This window comes from Neoarius graeffei, chromosome 19, assembly GCF_027579695.1.
Source record: "Neoarius graeffei isolate fNeoGra1 chromosome 19, fNeoGra1.pri, whole genome shotgun sequence".
Classification (NCBI taxonomy): Eukaryota; Metazoa; Chordata; class Actinopteri; order Siluriformes; family Ariidae; genus Neoarius; species Neoarius graeffei.
Window position 1 is genome coordinate 51,982,987 of NC_083587.1, and position 24,861 is coordinate 52,007,847.

The 24,861-nt window shown below is 41.0% G+C and overlaps 1 protein-coding gene across 1 annotated transcript in view; it reads left to right on the top strand.

Annotated features, from left to right (window-relative positions):
* The window catches only part of washc5 (WASH complex subunit 5), a 70,604-nt gene that overhangs the window by 800 nt on the left and 44,943 nt on the right, over positions 1-24,861 (top strand). Inside the window, exons 2-11 of the mRNA XM_060900248.1 lie at positions 2,088-2,338; positions 2,509-2,654; positions 6,685-6,769; positions 6,877-6,977; positions 7,219-7,411; positions 10,623-10,775; positions 15,363-15,476; positions 18,204-18,375; positions 24,304-24,431; positions 24,672-24,801. Coding sequence (XP_060756231.1) covers positions 2,156-2,338; positions 2,509-2,654; positions 6,685-6,769; positions 6,877-6,977; positions 7,219-7,411; positions 10,623-10,775; positions 15,363-15,476; positions 18,204-18,375; positions 24,304-24,431; positions 24,672-24,801 — 1,405 coding nt within the window. The 5' untranslated portion in view covers positions 2,088-2,155. The remainder of the gene's footprint in view (positions 1-2,087; positions 2,339-2,508; positions 2,655-6,684; positions 6,770-6,876; positions 6,978-7,218; positions 7,412-10,622; positions 10,776-15,362; positions 15,477-18,203; positions 18,376-24,303; positions 24,432-24,671; positions 24,802-24,861) is intronic.

Genomic DNA, 24,861 nt, shown 5'->3' on the forward strand with positions numbered 1-24,861 from the left:
TAATTGTGCTTCTTCTTCTTCAACAACCTTTTTTTGGTCATTACCTCCTTTTCTTCTTACTTTTTCTTCTTCTCCCCTTGATCTCCTTCTCCTCCTCCTTCTCATTTTTCTTTTTCATCGTCATCATCATCACCAACTTTCTTTATATAACTTCTTTCTACTTTTAATTGTGCCTCTTCTTCTTCAACAACCTTTTCTTGATCATTACCTCCTTGTCTTCTTACTTTTTCTTCATCTCCCCTCAATCTCCTCCTCCTTCTTTTCATTTTTCTTTTTCATCATGATCATTACCAACTTTCTTTATATAACTTCTTTCTATTTTTAATTGTGCCTCTTCTTCTTTAACAACCTTTTCTTTATCATTACCTTCTTCTTACTTTTTCTTCATCTCCCCTTGATCTCCTCCTCCTTCTTGTTTTTCTTTTCATCATCATTCACCAACTTTCTTTATATAACTTCTTTCTACTTTTAATTGTGCCTCCTCTTCTTTTTCTTCGACTTTTTCTTGGTCATTACCTCCTTGTCTTCTTACTTTTTCTTCATCTCCCCTCGATCTCCTCCTCCTCCTTCTCATTTTTCTTTTTCATCATTACCACCAACTTTCTTTACATAACTTCTTTCTACTTTTAATTGTGCCTCCTCTTCTTCTTCTTCAACAACCTTTTCTTGATCATTACCTCCTTTTTTCTTACTTTTTCTTCATCTCCCCTTGATCTCCTCCTCCTCCTTCTTGTTTTACTTCATCATCATCATCATCACTAACTTTCTTTATATCACTTCTTTCTACTTTTAATTGTGCCTCTTCTTCTTCTTTGACTTTTTCTTGATCATCTCCTTTTCTTCTTAGTTTTTTTTCTTCCCATCTCACCTTGATCTCCTCCTCCTCCTCCTCCTTGGTTTTTTTCATCATCACCAACTTTCTTTATATAACTTTTCTTCTCTTTCTACTTTTAATGTTGCTTCTTCTTCTTCTTCTTCTTTGACCTTTTCTTGATCATTACTGCCTTTTCTTCTTACTTTTTCTTCATCTCCCCTTGATCTCCTCCTTCTCGTTTTTATTTTTCATCACCAACTTTCTTTATATAACTTCTTTCTACTTTTAATTGTGCCTCTTCTTCTTCTTTGACTTTTTCTTGATCATCTCCTTTTCTTCTTAGTTTTCTTCTCATCTCCCCTTGATGTCCTCCTCATTGTTTTTCTTTTTCTTCATCATAATCAACTTTCTTTCTTTATATAACTTCTTTCTACTTGTAATTCTTCTTCTTCTTCTTCTTCTTCTTCTTCTTCTTCTTCAACAACCTTTTCTTTATCATTACCTCCTTTACTTCTTACTTTTTCTTCATCTCACCTTGATCTCCTCCTCCTTCTTCTTGTTTTTCTTTTTCATCATCACCAACTTTCTTTATGTAACTTCTTTCATCTTTCTACTTTTAATGTTGCCTCTTGTCGTCGTCTTCTTCAACAACCTTTTCTTGATCATTATCTCCTTTTCTTCTTACTTTTTCTTCTCATCTGCCCTTGATCTCCTCCTTCTCCTTTTTCTTTTTCATCATTCTTTTCATCACTTGTTTCTTCTCTTCATACTTTATTTTTTCTATTCCTCCCCTTTTTTCTTCATCATCTCATTTTCACATTGACCTCCTCCTTGTTTTTCTTTTTCCATCATCACTACCAACTTTCTTTCTTCAGATAGTTTCTTTCTTCTCTTTCTGCTTTAAATTTTTCCTCTTCTTCTTCGACCTTTTCTTGATCATCTCCTTTTCTTCTTACTTTTTTCCACCATCTCCTCCTCCTCCTCCTTATTTTTCTTTTTCTTCTTTTTCATTTTCATCATCACTACTTTCTTCTCTTCCTGCTTTTTCTTTTTTCTCTTCCTCCCCTTCTCTTGTTCTGCTTGTTCTTCTTCTTTTTTTTCCATCATCCATCAACATTCCTTCTTCATGTCATTTCTTTCTTCTCTTCCTACTTTTCCTTTTTTCCTTTTTATTTTTCATCGTAGTCGTAGAGTAGTAGTAGTACAATTTGTGAAAACATCAGTAGCTCGAGTATCCCCTAAACGAAGGCTGATAAATGTGTGTTGTTTGCAGTGCTCTGGCAGTTTTTCATCTCCAGTATCATACTGTTGGATGTTTTCCTGGAGTCTGTTGTCCCCACGATGGATTTCCTTGCTGAGAATAACCTGTGCGGCCAGGCCATCCTGAGGATCGTGTCCCGGGGAAACGCCATCATCGCTGAGCTGCTGCGCCTCTCCGACTTCATCCCCCCTGTGTTTAGACTCCGAGACAAGATCGACCAGCAGAAATATGGAGACATCATCTGCGACTTCAGCTACTTCAAGGTAGCCTCCTGTTGAGCGCAGTTAATAGCATTCACTTGCGAATATTCTCAGTAAATTGATACACGCTTACTTTTACAGTTGTACACTCAATATACAGTCAGATGCAGAAAGAACTGTAAAAGCTCTGTTTTGACCCGTATGTGTTTTAATGCCTGTGTGTGAAACATAAGGGCCCAGAGTACTACGAGACCAAGCTTGAGGCAAAGCCAGAACTTCAGGACCTGGACGAGGAGTTCCGGGAAAACAACATAGAAATATTGTCTCGCTTTTATCTGGCCTTCGAAAGTGTCCATAAATACATTGTGGACTTAATCAGGTGAGGAAACTATAAATGTAGCAAGGTGATCATCTGCCAATTTATTAGGAATACCGCACGTTCATGTCGTTATCCGATCAGGAAAAATCATACAGGTGCAGGTCAAGAGCTTCAGTTAATGTTTAGATGGTACATTAGAATGGGGGGAAAGCGTGATCTCCGTGACTTTGACCAGCAGTCCTGTGGGCACAAACGCCTTGCTGATGAGAAAGGTCAGAGGAGAATGACCAGACTGGTTCAAGCTGAAAGGAAGGTTACAGTAACTCGAATAATCACTCTTTGCAACTGTGGTGAGCAGAAAAGCATCTGAGAATGCACAGTATGTCAAACTTTGATGATGGTAGATGGACCACAAGAGCAGAAAACCACATCAGGTTCCACTCCTGTTAGCCGAGAACTAGAATCTGAGATTACAGGGGGCACGGAATCAGGATAGTTTACGATTCTAAAATGTATATATTTCTTTATTCTATCCACATTCACTGGATATGAGCAACCGCGTGCTCTGATTGGCTACTCTACTACTAGGATATCAGCTCATGTACCGTGAGTAGAGAAAAACAAAATGGCAGTGTGTGTTACTGAACCAACCGAGGACGAAATAAAAACTCCAAATCAAAACCCCTAAAAAATACAAAAAAAAGCAACAAAATATGGAAGGAAAGTATTTGTTGGTAAGAACGTATCTTTTTTTTTATTTTTCAAGAATTATTTTAGCATTTTTCACAAATTGCCACCGTCATTTCACCGGTTTGTTTAAGTGGAAATGAGTTTGTCGGACGTTTTGTATAAAGTTTTTATTTATCGAATTTGCAAAAAATAAAAATGAAAAATGCTCTGTTTCTCAAAATCCAGTGAATGTGGATAGAATAAAACAGTTGTTCCACTCAATCTCACCGTACATGGCTTATAGCTGACTCGGTGCTACGCGCCTCGTCAGCTATCAGCTCATGTACGACTCGATTTTGTGGAATAACTGTTAAATATAATGTTATTGAATCTACCATTGGTTACCATTAATGCTTACCTTAATAATAGATCTTTTGAAAAAAGATTTTATTTTTTGAACATCAGAAACCACTAGGGGTTAGCGCTGTCGCCTCACAGCAAGAAGGTCCGGGTTCGAGCCCCGTGGCCGGCGAGGGCCTTTCTGTGCGGAGTTTGCATGTTCTCCGTGTCCGCGTGGGTTTCCTCCGGGTGCTCCGGTTTCCCCCACAGTCCAAAGACATGCAGGTTAGGTTAACTGGTGGCTCTAAATTGAGCGTAGGTGTGAATGTGAGTGTGAATAGTTGTGTGTCTCTGTGTCAGCCCTGTGATGACCTGGCGACTTGTCCAGGGTGTACCCCGCCTTTCGCCCGTAGTCAGCTGGGATAGGCTCCAGCTTGCCTGCGACCCTGTAGAACAGGATAAAGCGGCTAGAGATAATGAGATGAGATGAGAAACCACTAGGTGTTTTTTTTGTATGTCTTAATAATTACCTCTGCCAAGGAGGTTATGTTTTTGGTAGCGTTGGTTTGTTTGTTTGTTTGTTGGTTTGTCTGTTAGCAACATTACGGAAAAAGTTATGAAAGGATTGCTCTGAAATTTTTCCCACCAGTGGTGTGACTGGGCACAAGTAACAATCCATTAAATTTTGGCGGTGATCCGGATCACCTTCTGGATCCCGGATTTTTTTAAAGGATTCTTGGCGGAGGTCTGCGCTCTCCGAGTGCTTTTCTAGTTTAATAATGGCTTTGGATGAACAATTAACCATTCAATAGACCATTTTGAGGCAACAGTATTGAAATAATAATGATCATATAATTGATCATAGATGTAAAATGCTGGCCCAGAAAGAATACAAACGACAACATAAGGTCTGCCAAAACCAGCATTGGATGCTTTGTCGAAAATTTAGATACCAGGTTCCCGATAAGTGATATGACCATGTGCCAGTGAAGGTGATGGAAGAAGAGAGCAAGCTGAAGTTGTTTGGGATCATGATTTTCAAACTTGTAGTCATTGAACACTGACATCCTGATATAGTTGTATTAGATTACAAAATAATCAGTGTCAGATCATTGATGTAGCCTTCCCAGCAGGTTACAACATCGGTACGAAACAAATAGATAAGATTGATGCATACTCTGAGCTGAAGGTGGAGATTGCAAGATTGGGGAGAATGTCTGAGAGTAAAGTAGCAGCGATACCAGTGGTGATTGGAACCTTGGGGTCAGTAACACTGAAGTTCAAGGATTATCTAGAACAGCTTGGAATCCGATATGATCTACGCACTATGCAGAAATCCGCCCTTTTGTGTCTAGCTCGCATACTGAGAGAGGTGCCGGCTGTCTGAGGCCCTAGTGGAGGCTTGACAGACAGTAAACATACAGTGGTGCTTGAAAGTTTGTGAACCCTTTAGAATTTTCTGTATTTCTGCATAAATATGACCTAAAACATCATCAGATTTTCATGCAAGTCCTAAAAGTAGATAAAGAGAACCCAGTTAAACAAATGAGACAAAAATATTATACTTGGTCATTTATGTATTGAGGAAAATGATCCAATATTACATATCTGTGAGTGTCAAAAGTATGTGAACCTCTAGGATTAGCAGTTAATTTGAAGGTGAAATTAGAGTCAGGTGTTTTCAATCAATGGGATGACAATCAGGTGAGAGTGGGCACCCTGTTTTATTTAAAGAACAGGGATCTATCAAAGTCTGATCTTCACAACGCATGTTTATGGAAGTGTATCATGGCATGAACAAAGGAGATTTCTGAGGACCTCAGAAAAAGCGTTGTTGAAGCTCATCAGGCTGGAAAAGGTTACAAAAGCATCTCTAAAGAGTTTGGACTCCACCAATCCACAGTCAGACAGATTGTGTACAAATGGAGGCAATGCAAGACCATTGTTACCCTCCCCAGGAGTGGGCGACCAACAAAGATCACTCTAAGAGTAAGGCGTGTAATAGTCGGCGAGGTCACAAAGGACCCCAGGGTAACTTCTAAGCAACCGAAGGCCTCTCTCACATTGGCTAATGTTCATGAGTCCACCATCAGGAGAACACTGAACAACAATGGTGTGCATGGCAGGGTTGCAAGGAGAAAGCCACTGCTCTCCAAAGACAACATTGCTGCTCGTCTGCAGTTTGCTAAAGATCACGTGGACAAGCCAGAAGGCTATTGGAAAAATGTTTTGTGGATGGATGAGACCAAAATATAATTTTTTGGTTTAAATGAGAAGCGTTATGTTTGGAGAAAGGAAAACACTGCATTCCAGCATAAGAACCTTATTCCATATGTGAAACATGGTGGTGGTAGTATCATGGTTTGGGCCTGTTGTGCTGCATCTGGGCCAGGACGGCTTGCCATCATTGATGGAACAATGAATTCTGAATTATACCAGCGAATTCTAAAGGAAAATGTCAGGACATCTGTTCATGAACTGAATCTCAAGAGAAGGTGGGTCATGCAGCAAGACAACGACCCTAAGCACACAAGTTGTTCTACCAAAGAATGGTTAAAGAAGAATAAAGTGAATGTTTTGGAATGGCCAAGTCAAAGTCCTGACCTTAATCCAATGGAAATGTTGTGGAAGGACCTGAAGCGAGCAGTTCATGTGAGGAAACCCACCAACATCCCAGAGTTGAAGCTGTTCTGTACGGAGGAATGGGCTAAAATTCCTCCAAGCCGGTGTGCAGGACTGATCAACAGTTACCACAAACGTTTAGTTGCAGTTATTGCTGCACAAGGGGGTCACACCAGATACTGAAAGCAAAGGTTCACATACTTTTGCCACTCAGATATGTAATATTGGCTCATTTTCCTCAATAAATAAATGAGCAAGTATAATATTTTTGTCTCATTTGTTTAACTGGGTTCTCTTTATCTACTTTTAGGACTTGTGTGAAAATCTGATGTTTCATCTGATGAAAATTCTAAAGGGTTCACAAACTTTCAAGCACCACTGTAGCAGTAAAAACACTGTGCAACATGGAAATAATAATAATAATAATAATAATAATAATAATTTCATGATGGCTTTGAAGGTACCTGGATGACCTGAATGAAGGTGTCTACATTCAGCAGACTCTGGAAACCGTCTTGCTTAATGAAGATGGAAAACAGCTTTTGGTAATAATAAAGAAAAAGCCTCATTAAAATGAAGTGTGTGTGTGTATATATACAGCATATTTAAATTTCAGAAATCTGTCATCATCTTGTTCTTTCCTCTTGTCCAGTGTGAAGCTCTGTATCTGTACGGCGTCATGCTGTTGGTTATAGATCAGAAAATCGAAGGGGAAGTCAGAGAGAGGATGCTGGTGTCCTATTATAGATACAGGTAAGAACATAATTGAGCATTCAGTTTACGATAACGAGACATAATTATATGATCTGGATAATGCTAGAACTATCTGTCTGAATAATATTATTGTACTACAAAGCTACCATCTCTCCACCACTCTCCGTTCTTAACCCAAACCTGATGCGTTAGTGCCATTATTTCTGTACTGAAACTTGATCCCGAGGCTTCAATGATGTGACATGATGAAACACGGTGTCGTTTTTTTTTGCCCACGCAGTGCTGCTCGATCCTCAGCAGACTCAAACCTGGATGATATCTGTAAACTCTTAAGAAGCACCGGGTACTCCAGTAATCCTGGGGCTAAACGGCCTTCTAATTACCCTGAAAGCTACTTCCAGAGAGTCCCCATCAACTCCACCTTCATCAGCATGGTCATAGGCCGCCTGCGCTCCGACGACATCTACAACCAGGCACGACACACGTTCATGTTACGTCATTAAAAATATATATACTGTATTTATTTTTTAAAATGGCAATATGATGATTTTTTAGAAAGATGCAAATTCTTTCTGTACACTGTGTGTGTGTGTGTGTGTGTGTGTGTTTGTTTTTTGGGTTGTCCTTGCATCTGTTCAAGAGTTTCATCTCAAGGTTGAGTGATTAAATGTTTTTTTTTTTAATCCCCCATTGGCCGAAAGGCCCAAAGGGGGATTATGTCATGGTGATGTCCATCTGTCTGTCTGTCCTCACCTTCTGACATCAACTCCTCTCAAAATTTTTGGAGGAATTTCACAAAACTTGGTAGGATTCTTTGTTATATGTCTGTAATATACATGGTTATTTTGTTCAATTCAGTCGCATTTTACCAGAGTTACAGCCCTTGATTAACAACCTTGTACTTTCACAATTTCATGAAGGTGTGTTTTCAACTCCTCTCACAGTTTTTGGACAAATTTCTCGAAGCTCAGTAAAAGGCCTTGTTATATGACACTAATACGCATATTGCGATTTAATTTAATTTGTGAAAATTTTCCCAGAGTTTTGACGCTTGATCAAATAACTTGTACTTTGACAATTTCATGAGGGTGTACGTTCTTCTGAAATCAACTCCTCTCACAATTTGTGAAGGAATTTCACCAAACTTGGCAAAAGGCTTTGTTATATGACAGTTATGCGCACATTGAAATTTGGTTTAATTTGGGCAAATTTTACCAGAGTTATGCCCTTGATTATTAACGAACTTATACTTTGGGAATTTCATCAAGGTGTGCTTGCTTTCTGAAATCAACTTCCCTCACAATTTGTATCCCCCGCTGGCTGAAAGGCCCAAAGGGGGATTATGTCGTAGCGATGCCCGTCCATCCGTCCTAGGAAGGGTACTCGCGTTCTGAAATCAACTCCTCTTAGAATTTTTGGAGGAATTTCACGAAACTTGACAGGATTCTTTGTTATATGTTGGTAATACGCGTATTGCAATTTCGTTAAATTCAATTGCATTTTACCAGAGTTATGGCCTAGTTGCCAATGGGGGATATTATGCTCACAGAGCACTCTTGTTAAGGATTTTTTTGTGTTTTTTTTTCTTTTTATTCTAAGAGGAGGTTTCTGCAGTTTTATGTTTTAGATGAAGCCTTTTTTTTGTCTATTTATTTATTTATTTTATTTATTTTTTAGAAGGTTTGTGGGGTTTGTTTGTAATAATTCTTTATTAGGGCCCGAGCCCGAATGGGCGAAGGCCCTATTGTTCTTGTAAGAGTTCACTATTCTTCTTCTTCTTCCGTCTTCTTCTTTATTTTTCTCCGCTGTTGGGCCATTTTCGGGGCACTTGCCATGGGCGAAAACGCACGAAATTTGGCACCAGTTCCGAGAATTGCCACCGCTACTCAGAACCAAAAGCCCAAACTTGGCCGGGGCTCAGGGCCTCTATAGCGCCCCCTAAGTCGTTGTGATTTTGGCCTCCCGCATTAAGGTGCCTGGTTGCCATATAGTTTGTAGTAGTGGCATGCAATTTGGTACGCATATGTATCTCGCTAAGCCGGACAAAAATGTAATGCCAATGCATTAGCCACGCCCAACAGGAAGTGAGGTAATTTCACTTTTGTGCGAAATGCATGGCCACGAAGACGGCGCAACTCCTCCTAGACCGTTCATAGGAATGTCACCAAAATTTATACACATCATCCACAGACATGGCTGACAAAAGTTACTAAATACGTTTCACGTAGGATCAACCGTTCAGAAGTTATACGTCAATCAATTTTCACTTCAAAATTTTACATGCTTAAAAATTCATAAATCTTCTAATTGCTCAAAACTGCTCATACTTCACACGCAAATCACCCATTGGGCTTCTGACATGTTACCCAATTTCTGTGATATTTCGCCACTGGGGGCGCTATTTTTGGGCAAAAAATCCAATCTTTCCTCAAATTTGGTCAAACTTCATGGCCACCCTCTTTCTACCTCCCATGTCATGTATACCACATTTTGGGAATTTTCGTCCATGGGGGGCGCTGTTTTTGGCCGACGCAGTTGCTCCAAAACGGGTTTTTGGTTAATAATTCCATAATGCTTTTCCTTCACACCACTACCTTGTGATAGTACGTTGCTGTTGTAGACACTTATTTTTCCAACTCATAATCGCTCATGTACGGCATAGCGCCACCTACTGACATGGGAAAAACCCAAAAATTTATTCTTCAAAAATCTATATCTCATCTTCTATTTACTCAATTGTCATCAAACTTCATACGCAAACTCTTCATAGCTCACCTGACATATACGCCAAATTTTGTGCACTTTCGCCCCTGGGGGTGCTGGTTATGGCAGACATGATATTGCAGCTTCTGATTTGTCAACCTTGGCAAGCAAACTCTGTACAAGACCCTTATTGGGGCGCTTGCCATGGTCGACAACGCACGAAATTTGGCTCCTTTTTCTTAGACTGCCACCGCTACTGAGAACCAGAAGCCCAGAGCCAGGCGGGCCTCAGGGCCTCTATAGCGCCCCCTAACGTGTTGTGATTTTTGCCTCTCGCATTAAGGTGCCTGCTTGGCATATAGTTTCTAGTTATTATTATTATTATTATTATTATTAGGGCCCGAGCACCGTACAGTGCGAGACCCTATTGTTTTTGAAGGATTATTATTATTATTATTATTAGGCCCCGAGCACCGTACAGTGCGAGACCCTATTGTTGCCTTGTGTCCAATTCTGTGCTTTGTCGCCATTGTGGGTGTAATGTCTCTTGCCGAAGAAGCTGTGGAAGGTTTTTCGCGGGGACGCATGCCCCCGCCCCCCTTGGCCGCTGGCGCGAGGGCCCGTCGAGGCCGCTTGCGGCTTTAATCTCTTTTTATTGCTTTTTTTTTTTTTAAAGATTTTTTTGGGCTTTTTCACCTTTTATTGGATAGGACAGTGTAGAGACAGGAAATGAGTGGGAGAGAGAGATGGGGAGGGATCGGGAAATGACCTCGGGTCGGAATCGAACCCGGGTCCCCGGATTTATGGTATGGCGCCTTATCCACCTGAGCCACGATGCCCCCTTTATTGCTTTTTAAAAAAAAAAAAAAAACTTTTTATCTTTTAGAGAGTTGATGGATGTGTTTTTTGTTTTTTTTTAAACAGTTAAACAGGTCCCTGTGTGTAAAAGTTCTCCATTCTCTGTGTGCTGATGGTTTTCAGGTTTCTGCGTATCCACTGCCGGAGCACCGGAGCACTGCGCTGGCCACCCAAGCAGCCATGCTGTACGTCTGCCTGTACTTCTGTCCCTCCATCTTACACACACAGCAGGCCAAGATGAGAGAGATTGTGGACAAATACTTCCCTGATAACTGGGTGAGCAGTGTTACAGTAGGACATGGTACTGATACAGTGTTGATTATACTGAATATTCAGTACAATAGCACGATTGCGAATGTCGTATTGTTTTCATAGAGCAGCTCAATAAACAAAAATTAATATCAGGATTATAACAGACATTTCAGATACCACGTCCAAATATTTTGTTTATTTTTGCTCCGACAATGAAAATGGTTCCAGAAAAAGACAGCTGAACAGAGTTGTGTGTTGACATGAGAACACACAGACTGACTGACAGCCCATAATGAGTGGAGTAACAGTTTCAAATTAATCAAAGTCCTTCCCACGCCATGTGGCGCATAGGGCGCCGCCGATCTCCATTTCTGCAGCCCTCGGCCTCTCGCCTATTACATAGCTAGGGTTACAGTGGCGGGCTAGTCCTCTGGTAACGGCGAGAGTTTGACTCGCCACTGTATTGCAGCGTGCCTTGCCAGACGGCAGTAGGTACCATTTTTATGATGGTCTTTGGTATGACCCGACCGCGAGTAGAACTCATGATCTCCCGATTGAGAGGCAGACACGCTAACCACTAGGCCACTCACCGGTTAGTAACGGTTTCAGTTGAACGAAATTCTGTTGCTAGAATTTGAATTTTGTGTCGCGAAATACATGAATCATACATAAAGATATATATCAGCACCCTTGGAATGCTACTTGTCCATTAATGGACTGAAACTAACTGTTCTATAATATATTATCCATCCATCCATCCCATAGTGCTGTAATTCAAAATGTTCGTTCGTTCTTTCGTTCGTTCGTTCGTTCTTTCTTTCGTTTTCGTCCTTTCTTTCGTTCTTTCTTTCGTTCTTTCGTTCTTTCGTTCTTTCTTTCTTTCTTTCTTTCTTTCTAAAACACAGTAGCCTGCTTTTTAAAGACACTCATATCAGGCAACATTTTTCTTTCTACATTTAAAAATCATATAAGCATTTTTCTAATAATTTAATCATCACACACCTGTTACATACCTGTTCTTGCTATTCAATATCAACTACTAAAAAGTGAAGTCTAAACAAATGAACAAACAAAATTTTTATAGCACATTTCATACATTTTGAAGAAGCCTTTATTTATCACATGTACACTCAAGCAGAGCGAAATTCTTCCTCTGCGTTTAACCCATCTGAAGGAGTGAACACACACACATACCCAGAGCAGTGGGCAGCTATGCTACAGCGCCCGGGGAGCAGTTGGGGGTTCGGGACCTTATTCAAGGGCACTTAAGCCATGATACAGAGGGAGGGGTAAGTGCTGTTCATTCACTCAACTCCCCTCACATTTTCCCTGCCAGTCCTGGGAATCGAACCGCCGACCCTTTGGGCCCAAGCTATGGCTTGGAAAAAAAAAAAAAGAGAGAGTAACAAAAAGTAGTTAAAAATACAATAGTGACATACAGTATAATAACAAAAATGTAAAAAAATAGTGACAGAAAGGAGAAATAAACAACATTAAGAAGGCAAGAAATGAAGCTGGTTAAGATCATTCCAATAGTATGCAAAGCATCATCAAGGTAACGCTGGCTACTTTGAAGAATCTAAAATATGAAGCACATATTTAGTTTAACACATTTTTGTTTACTACATAATTTGATTTATTTTTTTCGCGGTCCGGTTTCCATCAAATCCTGCGCTCTGATTGGCTGGCGAGCAGGTCCGTATCCTACGATACGGACCCTGGTTATGGACCTCTGGCGACTCGCTCGTTCACAACGACAAACATAGTAGCAATTTTTGGCAACATTTATCTTTTTTTATAAGATTTATTTATAAGATTTTTATCAAAAATCTTATAAATTTTTGCCAGCATTTCTCAGCATAATAGAATTAATTTTATAGCATGGATAGCGATAACGACAGTGTTCACAGCGAAAGCGAGTTTTACTACCCTGAGGAAGAAAAAATAAAAGAAAACCTTTCAGGAGAAAGCTAAAAACCTGTAACTTGCTAACGCCGAGCAAAAACATGGCTGAATCCTGAATGACTCCTATTTGTATAAATAGGGGACTACATAGGCGGCAAAATATAGTGTTTTTCCTGCCATGGAAGTGCACTTGTATACCGAGGAGGAAGCAATTTGCATTACAGCCGTGAATGAGGATTCAAAATGGCGGCCCGGCTCGGTTTTCCCTTTCGGGCGCTCTCGTTTTCTGTGAGAATTTGGTAAAGAAAAAAATAAATATATTATTTACCAGCTTAAGGTCGGTCCATATGGTGAAATCCCGTGACCTCGGCCTTGAATACTAACCTCGGCCCAGAGAGCCTCGGTCAGTACTTTCAAGACCTCGGTCACGGTATTTCACCATACGGACCCAGTATTGTTCTACAATGTACAATGTTCTCCAGTTTCTCTGAATCTTTTAATGATGTGTACCATAGATGATGTGATCCAGAAATTTTTTGCTATTTTACATTGAGGAATGTTATTCTTAAGCCCCCGTCACACTTATTCGGAATTAGCAGGAATCAAGCAGAACCAGCAGGAATGAAAAATTTTTTTCAAAATTCGTGCCAGATTCAGGCGGGAATTTCAAACTGGCCAACATTCTTACAGCTTTGTAAGAATGCCGTTCGAATACTTAAAATGCGCTTCGAACCCGCCTCGAATTATTCTTGCACGTTCCGGGTGTATTAACTTTCGAATGCAGTTCAAATGTAGTTGGAACACAGTAGGAATACCTAGAATGCTGTAAGAATATTAAGAATGCACTTCGAATGCAGTACGAGTGCGGTTCGATTGCTGCCCGAATACCACCCGAAGTCAGGTTGGAAGGTGCCTCGAATGCTGTACGAATTCACCTCAAATGCAGTCAGAACGCTCCTGGAATAGCCACCGAATATGTTTTGAGCATCTAAGAATTCAAAGAGAATGCAGCTTGAATACTTAGAATGTACTTCGAATGTGCTTAGAATGTAACACGAATGTCCCGAGTGTACCAAGAATGCCACTGGAATGGTCCCCGATAGGGTATAAAACGCTGCAGAATCTAGCATTTTCATCAGTCTCAGCCCAGACACCATAGAGTATGGACTCCCTGGACCAGATTGCTGTCCTCCAGCAAGACCTGCTTGAAAGAGATGTGGAGGAGGCTAGGAGAAGAAACATTCGGAGAAGAAAACCCAGAAGGTATCAGACCCGACCATGGCTGTGGCCGGTGGTGGAGTTCTTGACCTTGGCTCCCTTCTTCCTTGGCGGCATGACGTGAGAAACTTTTTAAAACAATGGACAAAAGGTTGATGTTGAGCAGGCGACTCCTCGATGAAGACTGAAGTTCCAGCAGCAGCTAGCCGTGTTTTTATGCGATTTTATGCGGTGGTGTTCTGAATCACGTCTGGACTCATTCGAGGGCCAATCGGGACGTTCCGACTGCATTCGAGATGTATTCGAGCGGCAATTGAAATATTCAGACGACATTCGAAGCGCATTCCAGCTGAACTATTTTAATATCCTAATAGATTCCGGCAGCAATCGAGATGCACTCGAGGTGCATCCCGGCTCATTCGAGGCACATTTGGGACACTCTGGCAGGATTTGAAGTGGCTTGCCATTTCGATTTTTCCCTCGAACGTGATCAGAATGCCGTAAGAATATTTACAATGCAGTTTGAATACACTTCAAATGCCGTTCAATATTTATTTCTCCTCTTCGAATGCACCTCGAATGTTTTGAGCATGAGCAAAACATTCGGGCCGGCCATAAGAATAGGCCCAAATGTTTGGAATGCACTCAGAATGCAGTCAGAATTTTTAGAATGCACTTCGAATATCCCGGAATATATGAAGAATTTTCGTTCCGACAGCATTCCGGCTCATTCCGCCTCTAGCGTGACTACCCTATTAAATTGTTGCACTGTTTGCCCATGCAGTCTTTTCACAGAGCGGTGAACCCCTCTCCATCTTTACTTCTGAGAGACTCCGCCCCTCTGGGATGCTCTTTTTATACCCAATCATATTACTGACTTGTTGCCAATTAACCTAATATTAGTGTTTTTTTTTTTTTTAAACATTACACAATTTTTCCAGTATTTCGTTGCCCTGTGCCTTTTTTGAACCATGTTGCTGGCACTAAATGAGCATATATATATATATATATATATATATATATATATATATATATATATATATATATATATATATGTTGTCTTTGTACTTGCTTCAATGAAATTTGCAAATCATCGCATTATGTTTTACACACCGTCCTAACTTTGGGGAATTGTTGCTATATTTAAATCTGTGAGATACGGAGCCTGATGAATGTTTAACGGTAAATGCGTTCCAGATCTTTGCATAAAAACAAAAGTCTGGCCTCAGGCTATAGCATTATATGACTGTAATCTGCGATTTGGAACAAAATTAACAACCATCTCTAAGGAGAGGCAAATCGGACAACTGGGTGTTTCTCCGTTTTAAAAAATATTAATTGTCAATCACATTGTCCCAATAATTTAATCCTTGTACACCTGTTATACCATTTCAAGTCAACTACCAAAGTGTGTCGGTGCAGGCAGATACCACAATGTAGATTTATCATAGTGTGAATGGTAAACTTGTGTGTTTCTTGTTGAATCAGGTGATCAGTATATACATGGGCATCACTGTGAACTTGATGGAGGCGTGGGAGCCTTATAAAGCAGCCAAGACGGCACTGAACTACACCCTGGATGCAGCAAACATCAGAGAGCAGGTGTGCTTTCATGCCATGTAACAAAACAAACGATAGCAATAAAATCATTATTATTATTATTTTTTAAAATAAATATTGTTTTTATTGCTAATAATTGAGCTGAGAATAAAGTATGTTAATTCAGGGCTTTCCCCAAAGTGTGGATGCATGGCGCTCCGCCGCGCCGTGCTGCTCTCACTCACACACACACACACACACACACACACACACACACACACACACACACACACAAATCAATACCATAAACTGAACAATGCAGAGTACTTTCTGTACCTAAATATCTCCTATCCCCCTCTGAAAATGAGTGATAACTATAGAAATCGGAAGATATTGTAATTTATTTTTTTCGCGGTCCAAATCCTGCGCTCTGATTGGCTGGCGAGCGGGTCCGTATCCTACGGTACGGACCCCAGTTACAGACCTCTGGCGACTCACTCGTTCACAACAACAAACATAGTTGCAATTTTTGTCAACATTTATTTTCGCATTTCTCAGGAGAATAGCATTAATTTTACAGCATAGTGAAAGCGAGTTTTACTACCCTGAGGAAGAAGAAATAAAAGAAAACATTTCAGGAGAAAGTTAAAAACCTGTAACTTGCTAATGCCGAGCAAAAACATGGCTGAATCCTGAATGACTTCTGTTTGTATAAATAGGGGACTACATAGGTGGCAAAATGTAGTTTTTGTTTTTTTTTTCCTGCTATGGAAGTGCACTTGTATACCGAGGAGGAAGCAATTTGCATTACAGCCGTGAATGAGGATTCAAAATGGCGACTCGGCTCAGTTTTCCCTTTTGGGTGCTCACGTTTTCTGTTAGAATTTGGTAAAGAAAAAAAAATGTTATTTACCCGCTTAAGGTCGGTCAGTATGGTGAAATACCGTGACCTCGGCCCAGAGGGCCTCGATCAGTACTTTCAAGACCTCGGTCACGGTATTTCACCATACGGACCTCCCAGCTGGTAAATAACATATATAGGTCTAGATTATCCTGGGACTCAACCCAGATATGAAAATAAAGGGTTTTGCTGCGTGCACTGACTGCCATTCACAACCGTACATAAAGCCACATTCTAGGTGCTGGTCGCTAGATGGCGCTGTTGCAGGATTTGACCTTGATTCTGTTCCTGGCATCCTCATCTCATCTCATTATCTCTAGCCACTTTCTCCTGTTCTACAGGGTCGCAGGCGAGCTGGAGCCTATCCCAGCTGACTACGGGCGAAAGGCGGGGTACACCCTGGACAAGTCGCCAGGTCATCACAGGGCTGACACATAGACACAGACAACCATTCACACTCACATTCACACCTACGGTCAATTTAGAGTCACCAGTTAACCTAACCTGCATGTCTTTGGACTGTGGGGGAAACCGGAGCACCCGGAGGAAACCCACGCGGACACGGGGAGAACATGCAAACTCCACACAGAAAGGCCCTCGCCGGCCACGGGGCTCGAACCCGGACCTTCTTGCTGTGAGGCGACAGCGCTAACCACTACACCACCGTGCCGCCCTTCCTGGCATCCTGGAATTAGAAAATGAAGAGGCATGCTACGAAGTGTTTCCATTTCAAATCTAATTTTGCCCTTTAAGTTTTGCCCCTTGTATATTTGACAAGGTAAAATTCAGCAAATTTAATAATGTTGAATTGTGCCTAAATCAGCCCTAGATGCCACTAGAATGCACCATTTGAAGTCTCTACTTTCAAAAATTTTCCAGGGGAGCATGCCAGCAGCCTTCAACCCTTATGAGCTGGGCATCAATAGCATCAGCAGCACCGCTCTGATATTTTTTTCTGGGGAAAGCCCTGTTCATTTAATAATTAGGGGTGTTCACACGGCAACTTTTACTCCGGTGTAGCACCGGGGCTGCCCCGGTAGAGCGTTCACATGGTACAAAGTTATACCGGTGTAGCCCCTGAAAGCTGCTTAAACCAGTGCAAATCTAACCCTGCTCGGGAGGCGGTTTAAGAAATTTACTCCGGAGTAAATGCTAGTTTGCGGGGCAGCACCGATATAAAATGGGACGTCTGAACGCTACAGGGGTAGACTCGCTATGTGTGAGGAGAGTTGATTACATACGGGCATTGCATAATTTGCATCCTGGTATTTTGCGCTTCCAAAATGCTGAATATCAACAACAACAGAACTGCGTGTCTTCCAGTGTTGCCAGATTGGGCGGTTTTAAGTGCATTTTGGCGGATTTGAGAATATTTTGGGCTGGAAAACATCAGCAGTATCTGGCAACACTGGTGTTCTTCATCCATGTTGTTTTCCTGGCACTTGGTGATGCCATGACAACCGGGAAAAGGAAGTACATTTTCACGCATGCGCGTATTTCATTTCCGCATTATTACTATCGTATAGCACTTGTGACCGCAAGTGGGGCTGCACCGGTGCTAACACGCTTCTCTCTAGTAAGCAGGTTTGTGACGTGTGAGCGCTCCACAAAATTTACACCGGTGTAAGATATATCGCAACAAAATACATCGGTGCAGCATCGATGCAAATATGTGCCGTGTGAACACCCCTATTGTCTTGCTACAAGGCTGAGTCAAATGAAAACCATAATTCGTTTAAATTCTAATTTATATCACACTTTAAAGGTTTGTATTTGACTCACCCTCATATAAATCACAAGAAGATGTAATTAGAACAGTGTTAAAAGTAATTTTTTTTTTTTTTTTCCTGATTTTGAAACCTTTTCTAAAAGCGAGTGTGTGTTGGCAGGCTTCTCGCTACGCCTCCAGCGTGGAGAGCCTCCGGCCACAGGTGCAGCAGCTGCTGAAGGAGGGCTTCCTGAGGGAAGAGATCGTCCTGGACAACATCCCCAAGCTGCTGAACCGCCTGCGTGACTGCAACGTCGCCATCCGCTGGCTAATGCTGCACACTGCAGAGTCAGGTCTGAGACATAACGAAGTGATTCTTATGAATAATAAAGGATTCGTTGGATTAAAATAGTTTTATCACAGTCAGTTGATAAAAATGTGTATTTGAGATACAAAGTAGTAAACATGTGAGAAAGCTTTGATCCCTTAGTAGTTATTTCAAGTCACTTTATTTGAGTCAGTAGGAAATGTTGATAAAAAAAATCCATAGAATGTGTGTTTTTCGCTACGTTCACACTGCAAGGCTTAATGCTCAATTCCGATTTTTTTGTGAAATCCGATTTTTTTTTGTGAGGTCGTTCACATTAACAAATATATGCGACTTGTATGTGATCCTCAGTATGAATGAAAAGCGACCTAAAAGTGTTCCGCATGCGCACTACAGGATACGACGACGTCACACGCAGTGAGCATGGCCAGTGTTTACGGAAGTAAAACTGCCCGGTTGCGGTATGACTCATCCAATCTAGCTTGAATAGCTGCATCCCCCCAAATGGAAATCAGCTCCCTAACCTCTGCATCCTTCCATTGAGAAGATTCAGAACCTTCACAGCCCGAAGCGTCCCTCGCATTGATGTCATGCGCAGGGGCACAGATACGTTTTTTTGAACTGGGGGGGACAAAAAACTGGGGGGGACAAAGCTGCCAGCAAACCAACCCCAACCCCGATATGCCTGTCAAACTTGTTGTTAGTAACCATAGCAACCAAGCTCGAGCTCGCAACCTGTGCAGTCTGCGCAGCTCAACCAACCGAATATCAGTCTTTGTTTTGTTTTATGTGAGTTGTTGCAACTATGTATACACTGCTGTGCACCTCAATAAACCGAATGGTAATTAGTCTTTTGATTTTTCCGTGAGGTTTGCCTTATGCAAAGAAAGACAGCAGAGACGTTTTTTCCTCCCTATAAGTGGGGGGACCGAGCGAGGTGAATTTAAATATGACTCGTCCCACCCTCTATCTGCGCCCGTGATTATGCGCCATGTTGTTGTAACTTTTTTGAGAGACCCGCCGCCTACTTCAGCGCAGAATAGTGACGTTTGTGGCTTGTTGATGACGTGTAAGTCGGATGAATGCGACCTGGCGGTTCAGACTGAAGTCGCATATGAAAAGAGCGGATAGGAATCGGAATTAGCACCACATATCCAAACGGCCTGGGTCGGATTTGAAAAAATCGGATCTGTGTCGTTCATATTGTCAATAAAAGATCGGATACAGGTCACATATGGGCGAAAAGATCGGATTTGAGTCACTTCAGCCTGCAGTGTGAACGTAGCCTTTGACTCCTTTTTGATTCAGTATTGGTTTTTCTTGACCTCTTTCTATCTCTGTCCACCAGGTATTATTCTATTTATTATTATTACAACCCCGATTCCAAAAAAGTTGGGACAAAGTACAAATTGTAAATAAAAACGGAATGTAATGATGTGGAAGTTTCAAAATTCCATATTTTATTCAGAATAGAACATAGATGACATATCAAATGTTTAAAATGAGAAAATGTATCATTTAAAGAGAAAAATTAGGTGATTTTTAAATTTCATGACAACAACACATCTCAAAAAAGTTGGGACAAGGCCATGTTTACCACTGTGAGACATCCCCTTTTCTCTTTCAACAGTCTGTAAACGTCTGGGGACTGAGGAGACAAGTTCCTCAAGTTTAGGGATAGGAATATTAACCCATTCTTGTCTAATGTAGGATTCTAGTTGCTCAACCGTCTTGGGTCTTTTTTTGTCGTATCTTCCGTTTTATGATGCGCCAAATGTTTTCTATGGGTGAAAGATCTGGACTGCAGGCTGGCCAGTTCAGTACCCGGACCCTTCTTCTACGCAGCCATGATGCTGTAATTGATGCAGTATGTGGTTTGGCATTGTCATGTTGGAAAATGCAAGGTCTTCTCTGAAAGAGACGTCGTCTGGATGGGAGCATATGTTGCTCTAGAACCTGAATATACCTTTCAGCATTCAGTGTCTTTCCAGATGTGTAAGCTGCCCATGCCACATGCACTAATGCAACCCCATACCATCAGAGATGCAGGCTTCTGAACTGAGCGCTGATAACAACTTGGGTCGTCCTTCTCCTCTTTAGTCCGAATGACACGGCTTCCCTGATTTCCATAAAGAACTTCAAATTTTGATTCGTCTGACCACAGAACAGTTTTCCACTTTGCCACAGTCCATTTTAAATGAGCCTTGGCCCAGAGAAGACGTCTGCGCTTCTGGATCATGTTTAGATACGGCTTCTTCTTTGAACTATAGAGTTTTAGCTGTCAACGGCGGATGGCACGGTGAATTGTGTTCACAGATAATGTTCTCTGGAAATATTCCTGAGCCCATTTTGTGATTTCCAATACAGAAGCATGCCTGTATGTGATGCAGTGCCGTCTAAGGGCCCGAAGATCACGGGCACCCAGTATGGTTTTCCGGCCTTGACCCTTACGCACAGAGATTCTTCCAGATTCTCTGAATCTTTTGATGATATTATGCACTGTAGATGATATGTTCAAACTCTTTGCAATTTTACACTGTCGAACTCCTTTCTGATATTGCTCCACTATTTGTCAGCGCAGAATTAGGGGGATTGGTGATCCTCTTCCCATCTTTACTTCTGAGAGCCGCTGCTACTCCAAGATGCTCTTTTTATACCCGGTCATGTTAATGACCTATTGCCAGTTGACCTAATGAGTTGCAATTTGGTCCTCCAGGTGTTCCTTCTTTGTACCTTTAACTTTTCCAGCCTCTTATTGCCCCGTCCCAACTTTTTTGAGATGTGTTGCTGTCATGAAATTTCAAATGAGCCAATATTTGGTAGAAGAGAGCAACTGGACTTGCTTGAAGATTCTTGAAGACGTTTCGCCTCTCATCTGAAAGGCTTCCTCAGTTCTGTCTGACTCTGTTCAGTGATGGTCGTTCCAGGTTGACAAAAATGAACGATCCTCTCTGGCTAAGATGTCTGCCAGTTTTCTGGAAGTCTTCTCATACTCCCGCACCAGTCGAAGGGATCTCATCCCAAAGTGCGTAGAAACATATATCTGTGAAGATACTCAGTCATCCAGGTACATAGTAATCTGTGAGTGGCAGAAGAGAGCAACTGGACTTGCTTGAAGATTCTTGAAGACGTTTCGCCTCTCATCTGAAAGGCTTCCTCAGTTCTGTCTGACACTAAACATCTTCAAGAATCTTCAAGCAAGTCCAGTTGCTCTCTTCTACCAATCACAGATTACTATGTACCTGGATGACTGAGTATCTTCACTACACACTTTGGGATGAGATCCCTTCGACTGGTGCGGGAGTATGAGAGGACTTCCAGAAAACTGGCAGACATCTTAGCCAGAGAGGATCGTTCGTTTTTGTCAACCTGGAACGACCATCACTGAACAGAGTCAGACAGAACTGAGGAAGCCTTTCAGATGAGAGGCGAAACGTCTTCAAGAATCTTCAAGCAAGTCCAGTTGCTCTCTTCTACCAATCACGGAGCCAATATTTGGCATGAAATTTCAAAATGTCTCACTTTCGACATTTGATATGTTGTCTATGTTCTATTGTGAATACAATATCAGTTTTTGAGATTTGTAAATTATTGCATTCTGTTTTTATTTACAATTTGTACTTTGTCCCAACTTTTTTGGAATCGGGGTTGTATTATTATTATTATTATTATTATTATTATTATTATTATTATACCCCCGCGCCGAAGGAGGGAGGTATACTGGTTTACCTCTGTCCGTCCGTATTTCCGTCCATCCGAAACACCCTTTTTCTCAGCAACCACAAATCATAGCCACTTGGTACCAAACTTCAGCTTGGGGTTCTATACTGTGTGTACCGTTTTCAGGTCTGTCGCACATCAACTTCCTGTTTACCGACTGAATGTATTTATGAAACATATAGGGTGGATTTACAAAATTTTTGTAACACTTTTTTCTCAGCAACTACAAATTACAACTGCTTGATATTTGGTACCAAACTTCAGCTTGGGGTTCTATACCATGCATTACCGTTTTCAGGTCTGTCGCACATTGACTTCCTGTTTACCGACTGAATGTATTTGGGTCTGTCTCAGAAACTGGGTACTGTGGGAGTACCCCACTAAATATACTCACAGTCAATAAACTATATGGTTTTGAATGGTAATGTTGGTTTTAATTTGAAATAAAATGATGAAAGAAATAATACAGATAAAACTAAGTCTTTGATGTGAATACTCTATTCAGAATTTGGCAAAAATTCTTCAAATTTGTGGAAAAATGGCGGCTTGAACTGGGACATGATAAATGGTTGACTACATCGCATTCCCTTAAAGGTTGTAGTCCACTGAAAAGTCTACAGTTATCACTAATTGTATTTTAAGTTGTAACTTTATACATCTAAGGATTGGTGCGCTCACAGAATAATCATAACCATAATAAAACATCATGCAAAATATTTCATCACCGTTGTAACTCCATTTTCCGCAGACCCACAACCAATACGATCGTGTGTTTTGATCTAAACGGAAAGCCTCAGGGTCAAGGTCACGACCTCACCGAAAGTAGTAACTTAAAATCACTACGCCATATAAACATTTAGTTATAAATCTGCGATTTTGTTTTTTTAAAACGAAAGCTGAAAGTTAGGTATAGTATATGTTTCTTACAGAATATGTTATGATGGTATGAATTTCTGAGCTATAAAATGAGTCGTGGTCTATTTTTTACCGTAGCATGTTATTTGTGTGCGGGGAAGGACACACATTAACAATTTGCATGTGTAGAATGGAATTTTCCACTCCAACAGTTAGAAGTTGATCGTGCTTCCATTTGCGGTCTCTCTGTTACGCGGGTGATCTGTTCGGACGTTATCACTGAAAAGGTGAGTTTTGACAGTTTTATTTTGTTTTAGTCTTGCAGTATAAGGCAATAGAATGTTTCTTTTTCATCTTACTTTCATATTTCGTAGTGTTTGCGTATTTTTGGCCAATATTTTGCAACCATGGTCAATTTAGATCAAACTTTTGATAGAATCTATGGCCAGTCATTTTGCCCCGTCCCCGCCTCGCGCTCCGTCCGGTGTGGTAGTGATGTCCCGTTGCTCGCGCGCCGCATCAGAGACCCGCGCGACCTTCAGCCGGTACGGTCGCTGTTCTTTTACCACCGCCGTTATTCTCATCTTTCCAGTGCGTTCTTGATTTTTCCATTGTGTCCTATTGTCCTATTTCGCCATATCAAATACCCAAAACGCATCATATTATTCATATTTAAGTGAATAATCAATTCAGTCATCATAACTTGGCATTTTTAACCCAAGCAATCAAAAAGAGGAAATTTATTCAATATTTTCACTCATCTGTGAAGGAGGGGCTTTAATTCTTCATGATATAGTTATTTTATATGTAAATCAAGTTTACAAAAGCATTTGAATTGTAATAAAAAAAAAAAGTTCCACAGTGGAGGCCAGATAAAGCAAGATACTATCTTTATTCTTATTAAACATGACAAAAGAAACATTGAGTGTTAGGCAAATGCAAAAAAAAAAAATAAAATTAGAAAATTTATTTTTTGACCATAATGTCCCAAATGAGAGACCAGTTTCTGAGATGGACCCATTTACGAAACATATACAGTGAATTTTGACGCTATTTCAAGAAGCAAAATGCTATTTCAGAATGGCAGTTTACCAGGATGCTGTTTGAAACCCCTGGGGAGAGACACTGCTCTTTACTTACTTGTTTCAGGGTTAATTATTTGTTGAAGTCAACATTCATAATAAGTGTCCTATTCCTTCGATTGCTTGCATTCTGATATAAGCGAGAGCGGGGGGAAACGTAAGTGAGCAGTAGCTCACAGTTGATCTTGTTTTACTTCCCTTCACTTCCCTAAACAGATTTGAAGAACAAAAGAGCTTGTTTGTTCAGACTTTGTAATAATTTGTATAGAACGTAATCTTCCTCTTGTGTCTTACAGCGTATGATCCGAACAACAAGAGACTGCGTCAGATCAAGGATCAAGCAATCACTGACTCCAAATACAACCCCAAGATCTTGTTTCAGCTGCTCCTGGACACGGCTCAGTTCGAGTTCACACTCAAAGAAGTGAGTTCTAATGTTTTTCTTTTCATTTTGCAGCTTCATCTGACACTTTCCCTACCATCACGCTTTATAATTATTTTAATTGGCGAAGATCACAAGTTCGTTCATCATGAGTCATGCTTCAAAATAATGCACCAGGTTACCAGGAATAAGTGCATTAATGTTTAATACTTAAATTTGCAAGCTGTAGTACAGATGAGCCTGGCAACATCTGTATCACCGTGCTGTTTTTGAATTATCCAGATGTTCAAGCAGATGTTGGTTGAAAAACAGCTGAAATGGGAAAGCTATAAGAAAGAAGGATCGGAGAGGATGACCGAACTGGCCGAGGTGTTTTCTGGGGTTAAGCCTCTCACCAGGGTGGAGAAAAACGGTTTGATTTACTTTTCTTCTTTTAAACCGCACAGTCAGTTTGGCGCTTAGGCCCCGGTCA